General features: G+C 50.1%; 9 protein-coding genes across 16 annotated transcripts; 6 read left to right on the top strand and 3 right to left on the bottom strand.

Moving 5' to 3' along the window:
• Window positions 1-1,799: 1,799 nt before the first annotated feature.
• Window positions 1,800-4,120, top strand: FVEG_09773 (hypothetical protein). Its single transcript, XM_018898841.1, has 3 exons — window positions 1,800-2,557; window positions 2,618-2,911; window positions 2,960-4,120. Exons 1-3 carry the CDS (start codon window positions 2,169-2,171, stop codon window positions 3,996-3,998), a joined length of 1,722 nt encoding a protein of 573 aa, XP_018756796.1. The 5' UTR covers window positions 1,800-2,168; the 3' UTR covers window positions 3,999-4,120.
• A 484-nt stretch (window positions 4,121-4,604) lies between these two features.
• On the bottom strand, window positions 4,605-12,008 carry FVEG_09774 (hypothetical protein). Of its 2 annotated transcripts, none has more exons than XM_018898842.1 (2): window positions 7,340-12,008; window positions 4,605-7,288 (listed from the first exon to the last, which is right to left on the bottom strand). In XM_018898842.1, exon 2 carries the CDS (start codon window positions 6,375-6,377, stop codon window positions 4,743-4,745), a length of 1,635 nt encoding a protein of 544 aa, XP_018756797.1. In that variant the 5' UTR covers window positions 6,378-7,288; window positions 7,340-12,008; the 3' UTR covers window positions 4,605-4,742. The 2 variants fall into 2 exon arrangements, with proteins under 2 accessions (XP_018756797.1, XP_018756798.1); XM_018898843.1 differs by having other exon boundaries at window positions 4,605-10,769; window positions 10,822-10,878.
• On the top strand, window positions 7,877-10,374 carry FVEG_09775 (double-strand break repair protein MRE11). Its single transcript, XM_018898844.1, has 4 exons — window positions 7,877-7,951; window positions 8,004-8,131; window positions 8,180-9,272; window positions 9,320-10,374. Exons 1-4 carry the CDS (start codon window positions 7,936-7,938, stop codon window positions 10,261-10,263), a joined length of 2,181 nt encoding a protein of 726 aa, XP_018756799.1. The 5' UTR covers window positions 7,877-7,935; the 3' UTR covers window positions 10,264-10,374.
• Window positions 10,533-12,390, top strand: FVEG_09776 (nitrilase). The gene is made up of 2 exons (XM_018898845.1): window positions 10,533-11,503; window positions 11,560-12,390. The coding sequence occupies exons 1-2, from the start codon at window positions 11,015-11,017 to the stop codon at window positions 12,259-12,261; spliced, it is 1,191 nt and encodes a 396-aa protein (XP_018756800.1). The 5' UTR covers window positions 10,533-11,014; the 3' UTR covers window positions 12,262-12,390.
• On the bottom strand, window positions 12,160-13,821 carry FVEG_16661 (hypothetical protein). The gene has a single exon (XM_018905904.1). It carries the CDS (start codon window positions 13,214-13,216, stop codon window positions 12,383-12,385), a length of 834 nt encoding a protein of 277 aa, XP_018756801.1. The 5' UTR covers window positions 13,217-13,821; the 3' UTR covers window positions 12,160-12,382.
• A 99-nt stretch (window positions 13,822-13,920) lies between these two features.
• Window positions 13,921-16,265, bottom strand: FVEG_09777 (hypothetical protein). Of its 7 annotated transcripts, none has more exons than XM_018898849.1 (4): window positions 15,853-16,265; window positions 14,831-15,798; window positions 14,426-14,746; window positions 13,921-14,377 (listed from the first exon to the last, which is right to left on the bottom strand). In XM_018898849.1, exons 1-3 carry the CDS (start codon window positions 15,871-15,873, stop codon window positions 14,740-14,742), a joined length of 996 nt encoding a protein of 331 aa, XP_018756805.1. In that variant the 5' UTR covers window positions 15,874-16,265; the 3' UTR covers window positions 13,921-14,377; window positions 14,426-14,739. The 7 variants fall into 7 exon arrangements, with proteins under 7 accessions (XP_018756805.1, XP_018756808.1, XP_018756807.1 ...); XM_018898852.1 differs by having other exon boundaries at window positions 13,921-14,746; window positions 14,831-15,045; window positions 15,106-15,798; window positions 15,853-16,180; XM_018898847.1 differs by having other exon boundaries at window positions 14,003-14,377; window positions 14,426-14,721.
• Window positions 16,266-16,413: 148 nt separating this feature from the next.
• Window positions 16,414-17,110, top strand: FVEG_09778 (hypothetical protein). The gene is made up of 2 exons (XM_018898853.1): window positions 16,414-16,620; window positions 16,682-17,110. Exons 1-2 carry the CDS (start codon window positions 16,435-16,437, stop codon window positions 17,096-17,098), a joined length of 603 nt encoding a protein of 200 aa, XP_018756809.1. The 5' UTR covers window positions 16,414-16,434; the 3' UTR covers window positions 17,099-17,110.
• Window positions 17,111-17,455: 345 nt separating this feature from the next.
• Window positions 17,456-17,991, top strand: FVEG_09779 (hypothetical protein; the record flags this gene model as incomplete). Its single annotated transcript, XM_018898854.1, has 2 exons — window positions 17,456-17,850; window positions 17,985-17,991. The coding sequence occupies 2 exons, from the start codon at window positions 17,456-17,458 to the stop codon at window positions 17,989-17,991; spliced, it is 402 nt and encodes a 133-aa protein (XP_018756810.1).
• Window positions 17,992-18,766: 775 nt separating this feature from the next.
• FVEG_09780 (hypothetical protein) lies at window positions 18,767-19,957 on the top strand. The gene has a single exon (XM_018898855.1). The coding sequence runs from the start codon at window positions 18,887-18,889 to the stop codon at window positions 19,922-19,924; it is 1,038 nt and encodes a 345-aa protein (XP_018756811.1). The 5' UTR covers window positions 18,767-18,886; the 3' UTR covers window positions 19,925-19,957.
• The last annotated feature ends 504 nt before the right edge of the window (window positions 19,958-20,461 follow it).

Raw genomic sequence — 20,461 nt, 5'->3', positions numbered from 1 at the left:
GTTGCCCGATTAGCAGAGTGCCTATCATACGCCTTATGACCACTTAATAAGTAGGTGTCAAGTCCTTATCTATGCTTATAATAAACCTTCAATATGTGCAGAATTCAGCCTAAGCTTGTCAGCTTTTGACAGAGCAAAGTGGGTGTGATTGAGCGCCCGAGGCTGGCTTTCACGTTCCGGATCGACAGTGCATCGAGGCGTACACCAAGGCACGATTTCTTCCTCTCTCGTGCAATGAAACTTCACTGTAAATGTCTCAGCCTCTTCCGAAGCTGAATTTTCATGACACAAAAGTATGTAATAGAATGTTGGTCCTCGCGGAGCTAACTAGTCATGTCGATGCTCCGAAAAGCCACACGAATGTTGTTCCCCAAATCATCAGTGCAGCATTCATCATCAGCATCATCCATCATCCATCATCTGTGCTTATTTTATTCCCTGCCAAGTAAAATCGTCTAGACCATTCAAGAAAAAAGTGCGGAGAGAATCCCTGATGGCCCCAATAGGAAAGTGATTCCCGCTGACGACGGGCTCTCCGCACTCTTGGCCAGGGGGGTCGAGTTGGGGAATTAGCTAATAATAAGGTAAAAGATATTGGTTTTCCCTCATTTAAGCATGCAGTTTAGCTTTAGAGTTGTTTTTTTACTTGGAGTTTTCTCGTTTTAGTCTAACTAAAACCACTGACTAAAACCTGGCTCGTAAACTAACTTTTTACTGGTATCTCTGTGTGCGGAGAATGTCTGTATCCGTATCCCTGCAGGGCCCCCGGTTCGAGATAAAGATCATGTGAACGTGATGGTATTATTCAAGGGGTGGACACCAAAATACCCACTGAGAAAACAAGCTGCTCAATCAGAGCTGGCCTGCAGTGGTCAGAGCCATCCCTGGCTATCTCTTGTCACCCTTGTCCTCATTGTGTTTTCCCCGCAGAGAAACAGGCGGCAGATACTGGTAGATAAACATTGGAGCCAAGACCGCAGTAAGACCGGGGGGTGGTCGTGGTTTGGACTTTGGAGAGAGGAAGAGCCTATCTCTGAAGTGAGCCCAGAAGAGCCTTTATTGACCTTCCTCAAGGGGAGTGGCTTGGTTTGATAGCAGTGGATACAATAGGAATCTCACTAACAAGATCCTCACTGTGACACTCCCGTATTATGGTACTAGGTAACTTGCAGGCAGGCAGCCATTGGAGATGTCGTACAGGATCAGGCCTCGGAGCAAAGTGCCTAAGCTTATCTCTTCCCGAGCTTCTAGAAACCACACTACACTACTGCGTCTTTTTTCCCTCTCTCTCTCACTTGTCTTGTTTCCTCTCTGTCCCTTTCAGCCTCGGCGCCATGATCAAGTGCCGGGCCGATCTTTGCTAGTAAGAGATTGGCGTAACTATAGCGATGAGGCAAAACCAACGGCCCAAAAAGAGCCTGCAAATCTGCCCTGCGCCCGATTACATTACAGTCAATGGGCGACGTGAATTCTAGATTCTGTGCTGTGCTGTGCTGTGCTGTGCTGTGCTGTGCTACAGAATTACAGTACAAATGCACAACTGAGGCGAGGCACACACTCAACTCGCCACAATGTTACATGCAAGAGATAGGATCTGACCCCATTGAGAGAGAACTGTTGGACCGATGATCTCTGAATTTAAAGCCAACACTAACGAGCTAAAGCACCCCCGGTTTCCCAGGTTCCCACTTCACACAGACAAAAACACCCCCGTTACGTGATTTGATCTTCACAGGACGGGCGTGCGTGTGTCTGACTCTGCTCTGTCCGTCTAGGGTTCCATTGAGAGCATTACATGGGCTGCCACTTTGAGCATCGGGTCGTCTTGGCATTTCCTCTCTACGGAGTACAGTGATTAAATTTGATAGCAGCCTGGTTATTCGTGCGTGGTTGAATCAGAGTAAGAAAGTGTGAGACGTATTCGGTATATAGCTGTGCTCATCCCTCGCCTTCTCATCTCATCTCTTTCCTGTCCCGCCATCCTTTTTTCTTTTTCTCGTGCAACGTTGGGGAGAGAATCTAACACACAAATATCGCCAAGGTCCTTGGCTTTAAGATCCCCCAAAAGCTTGGTTCTTCTCTGGCAGCTTGGCTTGTTCTCTTACACACTTGGCAGCTTGGCCTTTATCTCCAAAGTATTCTTGGCTTGACTTGATCCAATCATCACAATGAGCGGGAACGACGTCGAGAAGACGGATCTCGGCTACGATGCCTCTGCAGCTCCCACCAAGGACATGGGCGTCGGTGAGGATCGTCACATCCGCGGTCTCGAGACCAGCGCTGAGACGTCGCTGCACCGAGGTCTCAAGGCCCGTCACATCACCATGATTGCCATCGGTGGTGCGATCGGTACTGGTCTTATCATCGGCACTGGCAAGGCCCTGGCGCAAGCTGGTCCTGGCTCCGTCTTTATCTGTTATACGGTCGTTGGTTTTGTCGTCTTCCTCGTCATGGCTGCGCTTGGTGAGATGGCTGCTTGGCTCCCCATGTCTGCTGGTTTCACTGGTTATGCTTCTCGATTCTGTGACCCTTCTCTTGGTTTTGCGCTCGGTTGGACGTGAGTATTGCATTGTATTTCTGAGGCTGTACAGGTCACGCGAGCTAACGTCGGGTTCAGTTACTGGTTCAAATACATCATCGTCACGCCTAATCAACTCACTGCTGCTGCGTTGGTCATTCAATATTGGGTTGATCGAGACAAGGTCAATCCAGGTGTCTTTATCACCATATTTCTAATCACCATCGTCGTCATCAACTATTTCGGTATTCGATTCTTTGGTGAACTCGAGTTCTGGCTTTCCTCGTTCAAGGTCATCGTCATCATTGGAATCATCCTCTTCTCTCTGGTTCTCGCTCTTGGCGGTGGTCCTGACCATGACCGAAAGGGTTTCCGATACTGGAGCAACCCTGGGTATGTTTTTCTCCCCTCTTTGTCTCTGGGCCGCGCTAACAGAAACAGCGCCTTCAAGCCTTATATCATGACTGGTGACGCTGGACGATTCCTCGGCTTCTGGTCCTGCATGGTCAACGCTACCTTTGCCTATCTCGGAACTGAGCTCGTCGGTGTAACAGTCGCTGAGGCTCAGAACCCACGCAAGACCGTGCCCCGCGCCATCAAGCTCACCTTCTACCGAATCCTCTTCTTCTACTGTCTCTCCGTCCTCCTCGTCGGAATGATCGTCCCCTACGACTCTCCGGAGCTTGCCTTTGCCACCAAGGCCCAGGCCGGTGCTTCTGCCTCTCCCTTCGTCGTCGCTGCCGATATCGCCGGTGTCAAGGTCCTCCCTCACATCGTCAACGCTTGTATCTGCGTCTTCGTCTTCTCCGCCTCCAACTCTGACCTGTACATTGCTAGCCGTACCCTCTACGGTCTTGCTTCCGACGGTGCGGCCCCCGCTATCTTCAAGAAGACTGACAAGCACGGTGTTCCCATCTACGCCCTTGCTATGTCTGCTTCGTTCTGTCTCCTGGCCTACATGAACGTTGCCGACGACTCGACCAAGGTTTTCGGTTACTTCGTCAACCTCACCACCATCTTCGGTCTCATGTCCTGGATCTCTATCCTCACAACTCACATCTGGTGGTGCCGTGCCAAGAAGGCTCAAGGTCTCGCCAACGAAGCTCTCCCCTACGTCGCCCCCTTCGGCATGTGGGGATCCATCGCTGCTCTCGCCATGTGCATTCTCATCGCCCTCACCAAGAACTATGATGTTTTCGTCAGGGATGCCGACACCGGCAAGATCTTTGGTGGCGAGAAGTACAAGACTTTCATCACGGGCTACCTTGGCATTCCCGTGTACCTGATCCTCATCTTTGGCCACAAGTTCATCACCAAGTCTCGCGGTGTCAAGCCCCATGAGGCCGACTTCTACACTGGAAAGGATGTCATTGATCGCGAGGAGGAGGAGTTCCTGGCTGCTCAGGCCGCTAAGCGCGAGGCTGAGGGCCCCAACCGTGGAGGATGGTTCTACAAGACCTTTGTCTCTTGGTTGTTCTAGATGCGTCCGTTATCGGATGTTTACTGTGTATATGAAGATGCCCGTTCGCGGGTAATGAGCGTATGTAGTCAAGATGAATATTATCTTCCACATTCAACAATTCATGAACCATGTTTCCAACCTAAAAGTTAACTCACGTCGTGTGCCAAACTAACGTTCGACATTTGTACCATTTCGGTGTATGCTCACTAGAGTCAACTGAACTCAAGCTGTGGGCGACTTCAATCAGAGGCAATCCCCAAGGAGGCCAAAATCCGCGAGATGTACAAAAATCTCGACACCCTCCGTATACCTAGTCAAAGCGTACATAGGCGAACCTATCGGTGGATTGTTGAGTCACTCTCGTCAGCCCCCAAGCAGAGTGCTCAATTGATGGTACTTGAGTGTATAGATGAAAGTCAATTTGATAGCCTAGTCGTTTTGTCAGTCTTGGTTGTCATAAGTCTTGGCGAACATGTTGATATTGCCAGCCAGCTTCCCCAGAAGCCACCCAATCCTTATCACATGTAGACATCAATACTTCGACCTCACATGTGTGGCTACAGAGTGCGTAGGTATCTTATCGTTATTAGAAGCACATGCCAGCATTATCGCCGAAGGAAGGATAATAGCATCATATACTTGTTAGACGAGCCGAAATCGCATCATGAGATAGCAGCATCAGGCCATCACTCCATCCACCAGCAACGTAATTTCACCGAGTAATCTCTTTGCATGTGCTCAACTCGTAGACATATTTATTAGCTAAAAGTCCAAAAAGTCCAGATATGACGGATTCCTATGATTCAACGGAAACTTGAGATCTCCTTCACTCGATCTTTCTGGGTGGCCTGGTCTGACGCCCAACATACCTCTCCCAAAGGGAACCTGTGTCGTCTGCCCTATTCTAAAGACAATGCCTTTGGATGCAAAAGCATCTTCAAGTTCTTTGATCTGTTCTTTTGGCGGCGCCTCGTAAGGATCTACTGCGACGACACTTAAGTTCTGAAACCGATATACCTTGTTCGCCATGCCAAGTAAGTCACGGTGCATCTCTGGCCAAGCCAACACCATCCCTATGTGAAGAATCTGCAACGATGAAGGTAGACTAGCCATGAAAATCTCTGGCCCAATATCTTTCATCGCTTCGAATCTTTCCTTTCGCTCTTCTTCATCGTCAAACACAGGTCCATAAAGGAGAAGTTGTTCAATCTCGAGGATCTCAAGACGAGGAAAGTCGACGAAACTGGCGTCGCCGCGGAGTGATGAGTCCCAGCGGAGAAACGTGGACACTTGTTCGATGATATCTTGTGCGCCGCCCGATGTGTGCTCCCAAGTTGTGCTGGTGTAGCATAAACGTCGTAGTGATTGACTAACGGGGGCGAGGTGGTGATGTTGGAGAACGGTGTATTTGTCCATGTCGCAGAAGTATTCGAGATCTTCGAGAACTGGACTTCGGCGAAGGATTTTGGCGAGGTTATCGGGATCTAGGCCGTGGAGTGATAGGCGGCGGAGGCTTGCGAGGGCGGTGTCCCATGGTTCTGAACGGAAGCGTTCGCGAAGGGGGATGTCCGTCCCGCAGTCTGCGTCGCTGGCTGCCAATACTTCAAGGTTCTGTGCTTTTGCTAGGACATCCTGCATTTGTTGAATATGGCAGCATTCGTCAGGATTCTTGCCCTGGCCTGGTAACACCAAGTACTTGAGGTTTGGTAAGTAGAAAGGGGAGTCTCTTATGTACTGTAGTCCTTCTTGTGATGATCGGTAAATAAGTAGTTGCTCCACGAAAGGTGCAGCCATAATCGAAGCTTCTTGCAACCACTTTGAGTCGACATGTTCATAAGAGGGCAGAGGACGGAAACCAGCGCGCTCACCAGCCTGTCGAAATAGAGCTTGCGTTTCTCTGGAGATATGACGAGCAGTCACTTCTCTCAACGCAAAGAATGCCAAAGCACGAACATGCTTGGCCAAATCAGGCCTCTCAAAAAGGGTACGAAGAAACCCCTCAAGAGTCTCAACTTCTCGTCTCCTGGCATCGGTATCACCCCACCACTCAGGACTACTCGAAGAATTCGACTGTCTTCCGGAGTGATAACAGTGATACAGGATAGGCTGGGCTGTATTTCGAAAACGTCGACACGTGCGGCTCAAGCGAGATAAAGCCTGCTGAGCCTCAATGGCGTGGTCGATCTCATCTGGCGGGAGATCGACAACATGTGCATGCTGGCAATGCACACAGAGATTGCGACATATGGCGGTAAAGATCTCGACGGGAAGATCGCCAATGGAAAGCTGCCGTCGCTTCCGCCAAAAGAAAGGAACCTCCGCCTGGAAGATTGGGCTGGGAGACCAGATATTCCCTCCGTGGAGGACATCCCGGTCCATCCTTGCAACGAGATGCATGGTATGATATGATGGTCAAGTTAGGCTGTAAGTCCAGGGACGTGGGTATAAGGCGAGTGTAGGGATGATTGCTGTACAAGCTGGATTCGAACAGCGAAAGTTGGGCAGTGATATAAGAACAGCAGAGGCCTTGAAACACGGAATCATGAACAACGCATGTAGATAAGTACTCCCTCGCCCCCTCGAGCGGAGAAGGGGTCGAGTGACCTGGAATAGGAGTTGGTTGCTTAGATGCGGATATTGAAAGCGGAGGTGTGATCGCGGGAGCATCAACAAGGTATAATGTATCTTACGATGGCGTCGTCAAGGACCAGCCCTGGAGCAGCTGAATTACTAAATCAAATCGCAATGGGGTCTTGCACAGTAGAAAGGATCGATGCTAGAGTCCAAGCCAATCGTATCTTGTGTCGCAATCACTGATCCAGCACCCACGGGTCCGTGAGCTGCACGCTTTTCCAGGGATTGAACAGCTAGGATCATGGCAAGTAACGGTGGTTTGAGCTCTTTTTTTCCTCTGTGGTTTTGCTTGCTATATGTGAGTCGACCAGGAAGGTGGTAGTTTCGGGCATACGGGACCAGCCAAATGAAGCATCTGATGATGTTGGTCGGGGCAGAGCATGGTCTGTGTTGACGAGTTGAAGAAAGGATGAAAAGAGAAGGAGAATTATGTGAGAGAAATACAGAGTCGCCGTGGATTGAAACATATAAAAAGCAAATATATCTCGATATCCCCTTGCATCGTGAATACTACACTACTACAGAAAAAAAGAAAAGAAAGGAGAAGATGCTGTGCCACGTTGTTTGGATCAACTCTACAGTACAAGGTCGAGATCGCGAGTCTCAGGACGCACGCACGCGCAGCAGCAGGTGGACCAAACCAAGAATCTCCACATCCCGCTTATGATAATGGCCTCATTCTTGATCAGCCAAGCTTTCCCAATTAACAACCGTCCATCTCGTACCTCATCCTATCAATCTCCCTCGCCGTGGAAGTGGACTTCGCGTATCGAGGCGCAGAAACAGCAATGACAATGTTACAGTGAGAAACCCAACGCCCGTCTATTTGCATGTAGCTAAACGTGTGATGGTGACATCGCCTGTGGGAAACTTTCAGGAACAGGGACGGGCCACGGAGTCTAGTGCGGAACGAGACCGAGGCCTTGTGTTAGTGCTGAGATGATGGGTCGAAACGTGGTCTGATGTTGGACGAATAGTCTTTTGTACCTGTCAAATCAATCAATCAGTGACTGACTCGTGGTTGAACACCTGCTGCAAGATCCCGCTGCCATTCAACGGCTGGCGTCAGAGTTTAGAGCCCGCATTCTTTGCTTTTTGCAGCTTGGAAAAGATGAGCAGTCACTTTTGAGGTCATGGCCATTTATTGTTCAGCTGTGAGGTGGATGTAGATGATGTGCACGTGACCTCGCATTGGGGCGCGTCACCTTCCCAGCTACTGCTCGCGTCTCGCTGAAACAGCCCGCGTAAAGCACATCCATTTCATCCACACACATGTCACAGCTCAATTCGATTGTGTCGCACAAATTGTAAGCTGTACAAGATGCCCGAGTTCACCGGTGAGTCTTTATGTTAGTGTAGTATCACTACTGCTCTTGCTAACAACCGTAGAGGCGGATACCATTCGTATCCTCGTGGCAACCGACAATCATGTCGGTTATGAAGAGCGAGACCCCATTCGTAGGGATGACAGTTGGAGAACTTTTGATGAAATTTTGAACCTTGCCCGGACTGAAGATGTACGGCCCATCGCCCTTGATATCAATCATAGTTTCTAATATGAACAGGTCGATATGGTTCTCCTCGCTGGCGATCTCTTTCACGACAACAAACCCTCCCGAAAGTCCCTGTACCAGGTCATGCGTACACTCCGACAGAACTGCTTGGGCATGAAACCCTGTCCTCTCGAATTTCTCTCCGATGCTGCATCTGTTTTTGAAGGTGCATTCACGCATGTCAACTACGAAGACCCCGACATCAACATCTCCATCCCCGTATTTTCGATCCATGGCAATCATGATGATCCTTCTGGAGAAGGCAATTTCTGCTCCCTTGATCTTTTGCAAGCAAGTGGACTGCTCAATTACTACGGCCGTGTCCCTGAGGCAGACAACATCGAGGCCAAGCCGATTCTGCTACAGAAGGGTCTCACAAAGCTTGCCTTGTTTGGACTGAGCAATGTTCGAGACGAGCGAATGTTCCGTACTTTCCGAGATCACAAAGTCAAGTGGTTCCGACCCGAAACCCAGATGGCTGACTGGTTCAACTTGTTGGCTGTTCACCAGAATCACCATGCGCATACAGCCACATCCTACCTCCCCGAGAATGTTTTACCCGATTGGCTTGACCTTGTAGTCTGGGGTCACGAGCACGAATGTTTGATCGACCCTACACAGAACCCCGAAACAGGCTTTCACGTTATGCAGCCCGGTTCATCTGTCGCAACTTCACTTGTGCCCGGCGAGGCAGTTCAGAAGCACGTTGCTATTGTGAGCGTGACAGGCAAAGATTTCAAGGTTGACAAGCTGCCACTGAAGAGTGTGCGTCCCTTTGTCACACGGGAAGTCATCCTTTCGCAAGACAAGCGCTTCAAAGGACTTGACAAGAAGAAGGACAATCGCCAAGAGGTGACACGAAGACTGATGGAGGTGGTTGAGGAGATGATTGAGGAGGCTAATGCAGATTGGGAGGCCATTCAGACGGATGAAGAGGCTCTGGAAGAACGACCTCTTCCGCTGATTCGTCTGAAGGTGGAGTACACGGCCACGGAAGGTGGTCAGTTTGAGGTTGAGAATCCCCAAAGATTCTCAAATCGATTTGTTGGTAAGGTGGCCAACACGAATGATGTTGTCTACTTTTACCGCAAAAAGACATCACAGCGTAAGTCAATGTCGCAACTTGATAGACATTCCACTGACAACATGCAGGCAAGGCAAATGCTGCGAACCCAACAGCAGCAATTGAGGCCCTCGATGGTGCTGATGACATGGTCAAGGTGGAGAATCTGGTGCAAGACTTTCTGTCGGCGCAATCACTCAAGGTCCTTCCTCAAGGGCCTTTTGGTGATGCTGTCACTCAATTCGTGACAAAGGATGACAAGCACGCGATGGAGCTGTTTGTTTCAGAACACCTAACGGGACAAGTCCGATCTATGCTGGGCTTAGAGTCAGATGACGAAGATCTCAACAGTGCCATGGATATCTATCGAATGAGGATCGAGCAACAGCAAGCTAGTGGCATGCAGACAGCCCGAGCGGAGAGAAAGCGAGTTCTCAAGCCAAAGCCAGCGACTTGGGACAGTGACTTTGATGGCAGCTGGGAGAATGAGCCAGATGCCTGGACATACGAGGATGAACAACAGGCCGAGACCTCTTCACGTGCATCTGCACCCGCACCTGCACCAGCACGCAAACCTGCACGTGGACGGGCCAAAGCGACTCAGCAAGACGATGAAATGGGCTTGATGGACGATGATGAGCCACTCCCTGCGCCCACCAAGAAGCCAGCAGCGAAGCGAGCAACACGCGCCACAAAAGCAGCACCAGCCAAAAAGGCCCCTGCAAAGGGACGAGGCCGCAAGGCATTCCAAGACAGTGAAGACGAGGAAGAAGACGTGATCATGGAGTCAGAAGAAGAGCCCGCACCACCTCCGCCAAAGACACGACGAACCACTGCGAAGAGCACCGCCAAGGCTCCGGCGACTCGAGGAGCGGCTAAGAGTACACGGCAGACAAAGTTGAACTTTTCACAGTCGCAGAAGGGCGGGACGCAGAGTAAGGCTGTTGAGATTAGCGATGATGAGATTTCGGATGATGATGATGATGCGTTTGAGCCGGCGCCTGCGACGACACGGAGTACGAGGAGGAGATAGAGCGTGGAAGAATACCCTGTATGTGAGAAAAGTATTAAGAGTTATGACGAATTGAGCAAAATGTCACAGTTACAGAAAATGGAACTTGTTATATATATACTGTTCTGCGAAGTGGTTTGACTTGCAAGGCTGTGGTATCTACCGGGCAACAACTGTCTTTCAAGGTGATGATGACCTTCACCTTGATGGCATTTACAAAGTTTCACCTCACACCCCAGTGCAAATTGCTTACTGCTTGACCATGTCTCACAACAATGCTCCTCGTATGAGCAACATGAGTCTTTAACTCGCACATCGGCCAGACCAGTGACTAACTTGTATCCCCATTATCAAGTAGACTCATCACCACAGCTTCTATCCACAGTTCAAGTCACATCTCATCCGACATCGCCTCCCACTTCGGACCCGAAGCCCGAAGTCATGATGCCGCAGCGGGCCGCATATCTCCATGTCTACCTATGCGGGGTAGCTTCAAAGATGGTCTAGCTTCCAACCTCTCACTCAGCCTAGATGAACCTTTAGTCCTTTACAGACCCAGTGACAGTTTATCTTACAGACCAATGCTGGAAGAAGCGCCGAGGCATCCGCTGGGTAAAACCATTGAAGCATTTAATACTGTGTAGATAGAAATGGGCTGGCTTGGTTTGGTTTCCCCGCTCGTTGCTGAGCATGCCATCCTCAGCTGATCTATATAACCACTCCTCTACCCCAACATCTTTCTGTATCTGTGTTTATGTCTAAGTGATTCAAAATGGCTGCAGCTGGTCATATCCGTCTTGGAACCGCCTCCCCAGGCACCCAATCCTCCACCGCCTCCACAATCGCCCTCATCGACACCCTCGCCCAGCGCGCATCCTCATCACACATCGACATCCTCCTGCTCCCCGAGGCCTTCATCGGTGGGTATCCCCGCGGCAGCTCCTTCGGCTGCGAGATTGGTAATCGCAGTGCAGAAGGGCGCGATGAATTCGCTCGCTACTTCGATTCTGCTATTGATCTTGGAGACACCGTTGGGCCTGGCGGTGGTGGTGCGGGGATCAAGTGGGTGAAGAGACAGCTTGGTGAGGAGGATGAAGTCCGTGGTGATGGCTCGCGCGAGGAGTTGGAGCGCATTGCGAGGGATACGGGTGTTTTTATCGTGGTGGGGTGTATTGAGAAGGCGGGTGGGAGCTTGTATTGCTCTGTTGTTTATGTCTGTCCCAAGCAGGGTATGCTTGGAAAGCGTCGCAAAGTCCTCCCTGTAAGACCTCCCCTCCTCCTCTACTGCATATCAATGAGGTGGACTAACAGTTACAGACTGGCTCTGAGCGCCTCATCTGGGCTCAAGGCTCACCCAGCACCCTCCGCGCCGTGACAACCACCATCCGCGGCATACGCATCAATCTCGCCGCTGCAATCTGCTGGGAAAACTACATGCCGCTCCTTCGCCAATCGCTCTACGCTCAGAACATCAATCTCTACCTTGCGCCTACAGCTGACAACCGCGATGCATGGCTTGGCCTCATGCGAACAGTTGGTGTCGAGGGACGCTGCTTCGTCGTCAGCAGCAACATGTGCGTTCCCAAGAGCACTTCCTCTGAGACAAACGGTGTGAGACAGCGTCGTGGATCGTGCATAACAGAGGAAGGATTTGAGATTGCGCTGCCCAAGTCGCCGAGTCGAAGAAGACGTAAGTCTGTGTTTGACGAGGATGGGAATGAGATTGTTCTTGGTTGTGATGACGACGGTACGAATATGCAACCTCCTCCCGCACAGAGCGCTGTATCTTCTGCAAAAGCAGAGTTTCTATCTCGTGGTGGTTCATCGATTGTCTCGCCGTTTGGAGACGTCATTGCTGGACCGCAGTGGGAGGATCCAGATGGGTTGATCTTTGCGGATGTTGATTTCCGTGATTGTATCAGGGGCCGTCTTGATCTTGACGCTGCGGGGAGTTATTCGCGAAACGATGCGTTCAAGTTTAGCGTTGAGGGATTGAACTTGGATCCTCTTCCTTATTGAGGGGACAGAATGTATGGATATAGTGTATCAGATTGTAATGCTAACGCCTGCTTATGCTATGCAATGTTGTGCTGTGCCTTCTATGGGTATTCCTACGCCTCGCTGTTTGAATGTCATTAAGTTACTTGGATTCATCACCGGGTGGTGATCTTTGTCTATGCTCCTCCAACACCTTTCGCTCAGAATCAACCTCCTTTCTCTGTCTTTCAAGCGCTGCTTGAGCCAGTACCTCTCGTCTACTCATCCCAGCAGTGGAATTGTTCTTAACCCCTCCCAAGACAAATTCACCACCCGTCCAACCTCCAAAGTCCTCAGGATAATCCTCTTCTTCCTCATCACGTCCAGAAACAGTGTATCGCGATGTTTCACCGATCGTATGTCCACCTGATTTCCAATCGGCAGCGTCAACTTCTCGTTCAATCTGATGACACAAGTCCCAGAAGTTTCTATCGTGCGGACTATGGACATTGTGCGCCAGTTCGTGGCATAATGTCTTGCGAATAGTTTTGTAATCGCGATATCCATCGTGCGCATCTGTTCGTAATCGCAGTTCAATGACCTCGCCTTGATTACGATTCAGTCCCAGAATGCGACTTGTTCCTTCGTGCGTTGTCTGCGTATGCGAAAGAGGTTCCATCTCTGTAAGAAGCCCAACAGCGAATTTGTGCTTGGTCATGGCAGCGCGAATACCAGGGTCTTCCTTCAATCGCAGCAATAGCTTCAGACTGCGGTCTGGGTTCGGAAGTCCTTGCAGCGGTCGTACTTGAAGAAATGTATATTGCGAGTCTTGTGGATTTCGTCGCGTCGTCGTCGCATGCCGTGCTTTACTCCTCTGCGCCATCCTCGCAGCATTGCGCTTCGCAACGCGCTCGGCCATATCCTGCACCTGCTGGATCTCCGCAGCGCCAGAGCCCATGAGCGTTAGATGTTTGCCCTTGAGGTCGAGGAGGGGCATGTCGGGGTTCTTGAAGGGTGCTTTGAGGAGGGGAGTCTTTGGGGCGATGATCTTTTGGTTTGCGACGGGGATGTCGAGACTCGCTTCGATCTCGTTGAAGAGATCTGTGATGGTTGCGTCTTCGGGGAATGACAGTTCGTAAGTTGTTTTCGGTGTGCGATTGAGAGTGTGAGCCAGGACTGCTCGCTGTCGGACATGGGAGAGTCTGCCATGTTTGTACAGCAGCGGAGTGGCGATGGATTCGTTGGAGACGTTATTGTCACGGTTGTTGAAAGAAGTGCTAAGTGTGAGTTTAAGTCTGCGATAGTATGTAGAATGACGTGATGGGAAAAGATAAGATTGTATGGGGAGATAATTGTTTTATAGGTGTAGAGTTGGTAAGCAAGAGGGCGATTGTAGGTTTGTGTCGCGTAGATTGATTGAGTGATGCTATCGTGTTCGGGGACTTTCGGCGTCTGCTTTGTAATACGTCACTTGCACTGCCTGCTCGGGCGCCACCCTCTAAGCAGATCTACCTTAACTAAGGCACTGAAGAATTTACAGTGATGATTATACTATCGGAAATAGCGAATACGGAATTCTTGGCGAGTACCGATAAGTCCGGCTTTAGAAGAATTATAATTGAGTTTGTTAAAGCATTGGAAAGAGATTGAGTGTGGCGATGGTTCTCACGAGATGATTGTGGGATGCCTCAATTGGTAATGAACGGAAATGTCTCTGAGGTTCTGCAGCACAACATACAACACTGTAGTCATTCCAATACCACTGTGTAACAAGACCAATAAAATCACTCAATTAAACACCGTATTCTTTGAAACATTGATTCCGTATTCGCATCTCGAGATCAATAATACATCACGTCGGTCAGCTACCCTAAATCAGCCGGCCCCGTAATACCCTCTCGTACGAGTGTCACCGTATGATAACGACGATCTTATCACTCCCGTTCCATCACCAGATCCCGTTCCGTTGGTTCGCTTCAAAAAAGCACGAACCCGAAACCCTTTTAAAAGCTTGGATCCGTCCGTTCCATTCCCGTGTTTGTGCCACCCGAGCCTCATCACCAGCCTCAGCCTCATCGCCATCATCGCTTGCGGTAGATCTCCCGCTTGCAACGACACTATCGACGAGAAAAACCGTTGAGATCTTATCACGATCGACCTAAGACTTTAGCTTCTTGTGGCTTATAACCGAGACGTGAACTATTACCGACTACACTTCATACAAATAATGAGATGTGATCTGTAGAACTAGATCATGTCCTCACCCGCGAGTGTCACGTATCACATAATTCTGGGAAACATGTAACAAGCTAAAACCCAATTTCAACTCTTTATTTACTCCTACTATACAGAGTACACATAAACAAAACGAAGTCGTAAACTTCATGACCCCAAAAACGCCGCTAGATATAAGACGTGAGAAAAAACATCGTTCGTCGTCGTCATCGTCGCCGAATTAAACAATAGGCATTTCTTGTAGTTTTTTATACTTAGGCTCCTTCCCTGCAAAATTACATGTCACTATTGGCTATGCACTTGTCAGATGAGAAAGGCGGACAAAAAGATAGCAAGGGTCCGCAACATAGAGGGGAGGGGATGGTCAAGAACTTACAGTAGTGCCAGCGTGAGATCACCGTGGATTCTAGCCTTGAGCTCGATTTCGATCTCGAGGTTAAGCTCGAGATGCAAGCTGAGGGCGTCACTCTTACCGCCGCCTCCCTGCTGCTGCTGCTGCTGCATCTGTTGCTGTTGTTGCTGTTGCTGTTGCTGTTGCTGCATTTGCTGCTGTTGGCGCTGCTGCTGCAACTGCTGGTCTTGCTTCGAAAACTGTTTGCGGCCCTCATCGTCAGATTCTTCGTCGAGCCATGCAGGGCGTCGACGTCTTACATCGGCGGCCTTTGCGTTTCCGCGTCTTCCGCCCTTGCGGCCTGGCTCAGCCTGCTGGGGAGGTGTGGCGGGCTCGTTCTCCTCTTCGGACTCGGACTCTGACTCGTCGTCTTCGGAATCTTCCTCCGAGTCTTCTTCGGAGTCATCTTCAGAGTCAAAGTCGTCGTCGTCGTCGTCTTCAGAGTCGTCCTCGTCCTCGCTCTCCTCCTTGACGGGCTGGCGCTTCTGCTTGGGCTTGGCCTCTTGGGCGGTCTTTTGGGCCTCTGCCTTTGCTTGCTCTGGCTTGGAGTCGGCTTCGTCCTCCTCTTTCTTTACTTCCTCGGGCTTCTTGTCGTCTGTCTTGGCCTCTTCAGGCTTTGAGGCCTCGGGCTTAGCTTCCTCTGGCTTGGACTCATCGGGCTTGTCCTGACCAGGTTGCTCAGGCTTGTTCTCCTTGTCGCCGGGTGTCTCAGCCTTTGCGTTCTCGGTGTCGGGCTTAGACTCGTCTTCAGCATCTTCGGGCTTGGACTCAGACTCTTGACCTGGCTGCTGCTGTTGAGCTTCTTGTCCCAGGCCCTGATTCTGGTTCTGCTCCTCTTGCTGACCCTCGTTCTGGTTCTGGTTGAAAGGGTTGCTGTCGTTACCCTGCTCTTGCTGGTTCTGGCCTTGATCGGGAGACTGAGGAGCCCGAGATTCGTCTCGCTTCTGCGAGTCCTAAAGGAATTTAATTCCCGATCAGAAGATACAAACTCACAAGTACAAACTTACCTGCTGAGATGGAGAAGACATGGTTGTGTATGCTAGTATTTACTTCGCTGAATGAACAATGGGGTTTCCAAAAAATAAACAATGGCTTATTGCTTCGCTGCTGACATGTAATAATTAAGTTGAAGTTTTTCTATACTAAAAGTTCCAAGCATGGTTTTTGAGATTAATACGCGTCGAGTCCGAAACCTGTTGAAGAAGCTTGACTGACGCAATAAGTGTCATTGTATCCCGACCTCGAACCCTCGAAGAACCGGTTTCTATGGTTGTGATGGGATTGGAAGCGAATTTCGACGTGACAGGTCAAAGTGACGTAAAAAATGGCATCCCAATCCTGGGCATATGACGTTACCCTCCCTCTACCCCAGCTTAGTTGGCCTGATGGGGGTGGGAGTGGGAGTGCAGAAGGGTTGCAGGGATCAGGATTATATGCGTGTGGCTGGTGTCGAGAGAAATGTATGGGTCAAGATCCTACAAAGTGGACTGGACGTCATGCAGTCAAGATGAGCGAGTCTTGCTGTTGTCAAACATACTACCCCTTCACAATACGATACGCGGCAGAAGAAAAAAACAGATCAGGAAAACATGGTTATCGGATTACTTGCCATCGCAGCTATCCCGACCGTTACGGGCGTGGGTAACGCTGTGAGTGCACAGAAGAGACAGAATGAGAGCATGAGCAAGGAACAAGAAAAGTTCCACCTCACATTCATGCTACAACAGAATGGAAAGATAGAAGAGGTTGGTCAAGGAGTTTTGGTGGACAAGAAGGTGAGTTCCCTGCCTCTCTCTAGTCTCTCATCTCACTACACAAATACTCACAGAACATCAGATGTATCTCAACCTTTCAGATGCCCCCGTGCAAGGCTACAGATTTCTAGGCTGGTATTTCAAGTATCCTAGCGAGGAAGGGCACCTGGGGCTGGTGAGCATGGTATCCGACGACCCGCCAGCGCTGAACTGGATATTCGTGGACAAGGACACGCACATGGTGACCTTTGGGGGCAAGAAGGACACCATCGGGCACGTCATAGGACCCTGGGGCTGGACAGCAGACGAGCGCTTCCTGACGCTCCAGGGAGATCATGATTCGTTTGTGGCGGTGCGGGACGAGCATGGGAAATGGGCTGTATATTGGGACCCGGAGGGTGATATCGAGGACGAGATTGACGATGAGGAGAGATGTCAGCCAGTGAGACTGAGGAGAAGACCGCAGCTCGGCATGGAAAGCAGTTATGTCAAAAAATAGCATGATATGATTCGACTGGGGGACACTAATAAAGTGAATGTCTGGGGCAGACCGTTAATGGCCGTTGGAGACGAAAGTTGTAGTGGAGGGGTCAAGTCACATAAAGTGGGTTGGCTTGAGCAGGGTATTTTACTGGATTCTCATCTCGATCATGACCTCATGGGCCTCTAAATCCTGTTATGAGGTTCTGCGTAGTTTCAGACTTATATCACGTCCCTTTCTTAAAGTTACCTTAATTTCTCCAAGCCCGTACTTTTTTAGTGAGATATCCAAACCATACTAATCCACTTACACCACATCAACCTCATAATCGCCAACTCATCTTTAAGCAAGTGACTCTTTTAATTCATCATCATCATGTCTTCCATGGAAAAGGACCGCATCGAGTCTGACGACCAGACCATGTCCTCCGAAGAAGCGCCCCGACGAGAGCGCCGCAGCAAGAAGAAGGGCAGCAAGCGTCGCCAGCAAGCACCACCCCAACAGCAGCAGCAGCAAGGAGGAGGTTCAGGACCCCTCGACCAGCTGCCTCTCGCCGGAGACCTGGGCAACACAGTCGGCGGCGTCACAGACGGCGTGACCAACACCCTGGGCGGCGTGACGGGCGGTCTGGGCGGTCTCACGGGCGGTCAGCAGCAGGGCGGCGGCGGCGATGCTGGCAAAGACACGCTGCGACTTCGCCTGGATCTCAACCTCGATATCGAGATCCAGCTCAAGGCTCGTATCCACGGTGACCTCGAGCTCTCTCTACTGTACGTGAAACCCTCAAATCTTTTGTTTAACCTCCCTGTGGCCGTCGTATCTTACTTGGCTTGCAAATCTCCAGAACGGGATAGACGCCGCCTTGATGACAAGCAGAGGCTAATTATTGCTTTGCGCTGTGCAGAAACTAGAAGAGATTGGCACTATTTGTCTCGGTTATGTTTATGTTTGGCTCTGTTCTGTTCATGTCATGATGGGACCCATGTAATGTTACTGTTAGTACGACAGCACTACGACGATCTGTGGCGGCGCAACATGGTGTTTATTAATGATGGTTTACTACTGCTGTTTCTGGGAGGGATAAATACAACAACACTACAAACGTTATATATTACATGAATCCAAAAGCATTCACTCTCTACTCTTTCAGTCTCTGTCCACGTGAACACCGTATAATAGTAGACATTCACAGTCTTGACACTGAGTGAGAAAAGAGTGACGAAAAATGAATGAATCTGCAAATTCCCCGAGACTAACCAAAACGTCAGATTGCATCAAACGACAAGGATATAGTTGGCAGCTAGCAAGCCACACACGATAATGCCACGCAAGCCACCTCCAACACCATCCTCTTCAAGTCTAGCCCAACCGTTCCAGCCAGGAACCAGCTTCAGAGAAAGCTTGGTCCAGAGTGGAAGCAGGGACTAGGCTTTGTGACAGCTCCCACCAATCATTTGACTCTATTCACTACAAAACCAGGGTTCACCTTTTTAGCTGTCTTGTCTCATCTTGCTCACATCCCTGCTAGTCTCTTGTTCCCGGGTGGCCCGCGATCGTGATGAGCGTGGACGATCAGAGAAACTCGGCCAGAATATTTCCAGAGTTACATCTTGTTTTTCACCTTGGTTGATTCTGTAAAATGCGGCTCTCATCTGTTACAGCTAGTTAGTTAGACACAGGGGTTCAATCCGATATACTTTACACTAAAGAAATAGGGGCGTTTCCCTTCTCTTTTCTCTACTTACCGTGACTCTCATAAAATTCAGACAGCACTAACAAAAGGTCAAGCCCCATGTTCCAAGTTTCATGCATGAAGAGGCTGTCGTCATGTCCCCGCACAAACCAAGCTCTACCAGCCACACGTCAACATCAAAGCAGCCCTTTTGGCACGGCGCTGGCATCAGGTCTGCACTCTCCTCTGCCATCTCCATATTCCAGCCTGGAACCTCGAGACCCAGCAGACCCCCAAAACAGGTCCAGGATCAGCAGCCGCCGCATCAGCGGGAAAAACTCCAGCCTCACCTCGAGGATCATCAGCCTCAGGAACAAACTGATCCCATCCCAATCCCAATGTCTTCTTCTTCACCCACCCCTGATGGCGATCCTACGCACAGCACTTACGAGGTCAATGTTCCCGTCCGCAATGGACGAACATCTGAACCAAAAGTTGCAAACCCTGAGATTCGCATACCAAGGATAAAGCCAGTATCAGAGAGCACAGGCCAAACAGACTCAGACTCAAAAACACAATCGCAACCACAATCACCTGAAAAGTTGGCTGCTGGTCTAGACGGCAAATACGTCGATGAGTTTGGCAACATTCTAGACTGGGACGGTACCGTCCTCGGCCGTGTAGAAGGCGATCTCCCGTCCATGGTAGGACGGCCAGTCATGCCGAATGGACAGGTCCTCGACGAGGACGGCGAAGTGGCCGGTCACGTCTGCGAGAACTACATCAAGCCTGCCCTCAAGCCACTTGCAGCAGGTGGACTCAAAGTCGATGATGAGGGAAACATCTATGATGACCAGGGCAACAGGATTGGCAAGCTCGACAAGCCGATGCCGTCCCAGGACGGAGCCGACAAACTTTCCGAGAACAGGGACAAGGAAAGGGAACAGGCCCAGGGTGCTGGGAGTACTAACAATGCAAATGCAAATGCAAATGCGAACGCCCCAAAGCCACCAGGTGCTCCAAGGCCTGACGAGCTGTTCCTGGACGTCAAGTCCACGTATGATGGTATTCAGCTCATCATCAAGATTCCGACTGTCTTCAATAGGAACCTTGTAGCTGAGACAAAGAGCAGTGGTAGTCAGACTGAGACAACTGATAGCGATAATCGATAATTTTTTCTTGGTGCGTTTCACAATTATCCGGCCTTGTCCATAAACACCCCCATGCATAATTGAACTACTGTACACTCATGTAAGGCAAAGTAAGGTAAGGTAAGGTAAGGTGTAAGCCAAGCCAACCAAGGCGAGGCAAGCAAGCATATGCATCCCATTCGTATGAGTGAAAGTGGACAATAAACGCCCCTCCACACCTCGGAATAAGTAAACCTCATGGGGTAACCCCTCCCCGTCGCGCTATATTAGTTCATCATTCACTCACTCTTGCTAAACATTTGCCATCTCAAAGTTCCAGTTGGAGCCTCAGAAACCCGGTTGTCTTTTCTCTTTTTTTTCTGAGGCTACCGCTAATGCAACATGCAACCCCTTCTTCTAGATCCCCCCTCAACTACAATAGCCAGACCCAGTTTCTCATCTCGATCCATACCCTGAATGTGCAAGCTCCGTCTCGTAGATGGTGTGCATCCTCCACCCCGCAAGCCTGTTTTCACAACCGCTGGACATTCTCGTCGGGAAGGTAGACAGGTAGAGCAA

Source organism: Fusarium verticillioides, chromosome 1, assembly GCF_000149555.1.
Source record: "Fusarium verticillioides 7600 chromosome 1, whole genome shotgun sequence".
NCBI lineage: Eukaryota > Fungi > Ascomycota > Sordariomycetes > Hypocreales > Nectriaceae > Fusarium > Fusarium verticillioides.
This window is presented reverse-complemented; position numbering and strand designations above follow the sequence as displayed.